We start from the raw sequence: 1,459 nt of genomic DNA, 5'->3' as shown, positions 1-1,459 counted from the left end.
CATGGGTTCGGGTGTACATACACTTCAGGGGTTCGGGTGTACACGCCTAAGCTTCCTGGAAGCGTTTTGATGAATTCTTACCTTCCGCATGACTTCAAGCTCTGTTTGAAGAATTGCATTTTGGTGCAGAGCCTCCTTCAACTGTCCGTCACAGCAGAGCAGCAAAGATCAAAAGCAGCTTTTTTGAACTTTCCACTCTGCATCAAATCTGGTGACGATCGTACATATGCATGTAGGCAACATATACATGACACATAGACTTTCTCGTGACGATCCTAATGATAGATAATACAGATACATATGCATACCCCCCCACAGTCATGGCTAGCAAGATAGATAAAGCCTGTTAACATAGGCCTTTCATACACCTAAAGACATAGCGAAGCTACCTTGCCTACCTCCTCAATCCTATCTATACGGAGTAAGAAAGATGAAATAGAAGAGACACGTGCCTAGAGTCCGCGAAAGAGAAGACCGAGAAAGAAAAGAACGAGAGAGATCCACCGTGTGAATTAGCTTGGGATAGTCAGGTCTCTGTCTATGCTTTATTTTCTCTTCTTCTCCTTGTCGTAGTTGGCTCTTTTCTCTTTGTCGCGCCTTCTATCGTCTTTCGTGATAGCTTACCTGCCGGGACGTTCCACTGAGGACAGCTGCGAGGAGAAGATTCTCTCGAGTAGACATTTCGAGCTCTTCACTTAGCATGGCAAGTTTATCGACGAGAAGAGAAATCTCTTCATCCCCCCTCTGTTCTGCGTAGAAAGACGTCGATGCTGTCCCTCCTGTATTATCTGAGCTGTGAAGAAGACTATCGCCATAGCTACCATCCTTAAGATCAGAGAAAGGAAGAAAGAAAGAAAGGGTGAGAAAGAAAGAAAGTCGAGTAGAGATCGCAGTAGTTACGACAGACACCATGCATATGTGGCTGTGTACGTTTGTCTGTCTGTTGAAGAAAAAGAAGAAAGGCTCCTTCCTTCTTGAATCGATGAGAATAGAAAGACACATTTCTACAGGAAGGAGATCATACTGTCGATACCTCATAACTCAAATCACTCATGCTTGCCTCTATCTATATAGAAGTTTGTAAAGACTACTTCTCAATCTCTCGCTTTCTTCTTGAAATAAACCCTGCCTATCAATACGAACATCCCAGTCATTCCCCTCACTCTATCTATATACACATATATATGCATGTGAATCTCTATATGCATGCACATATATACATATATATATATATATATACAGGTCTATTATACACTAGCTGCGTATGTATATCGATACACCTCCGTATGTGAGGATATAGGGGAGAGGTGCCTGTCTTTGTGAGTTACTTCTGTGAACTGGAACGGCAGAGAAGAAATGTAACATTCAAAAAAGTGGTGAGACTTCCGTAGAGGAAGAAAAGGGCAACGTTAAAGAGACAAGATGAGGGAGATGTCTTTCCATTCTTCTTCTTCTTCCT

General features: G+C 42.5%; 1 protein-coding gene across 1 annotated transcript; it reads right to left on the bottom strand.

The window, feature by feature from the left end:
* Positions 1-81: 81 nt before the first annotated feature.
* On the bottom strand, positions 82-825 carry CSUI_011013 (regulator of chromosome condensation repeat-containing protein; the record flags this gene model as incomplete). The annotated part of the gene is made up of 2 exons (XM_068071114.1): positions 82-141; positions 625-825. Coding segments are annotated over 2 exons (261 nt in total), but the record flags the coding sequence as incomplete, so codon positions are not given.
* Positions 826-1,459: the final 634 nt, after the last annotated feature.

This window comes from Cystoisospora suis (genome assembly GCF_002600585.1).
Source record: "Cystoisospora suis strain Wien I chromosome Unknown contig_9302, whole genome shotgun sequence".
Classification (NCBI taxonomy): Eukaryota; Apicomplexa; class Conoidasida; order Eucoccidiorida; family Sarcocystidae; genus Cystoisospora; species Cystoisospora suis.
Note: the sequence above shows the minus strand (reverse complement) of the source record. Positions and strands in the feature narration are given on the sequence as shown.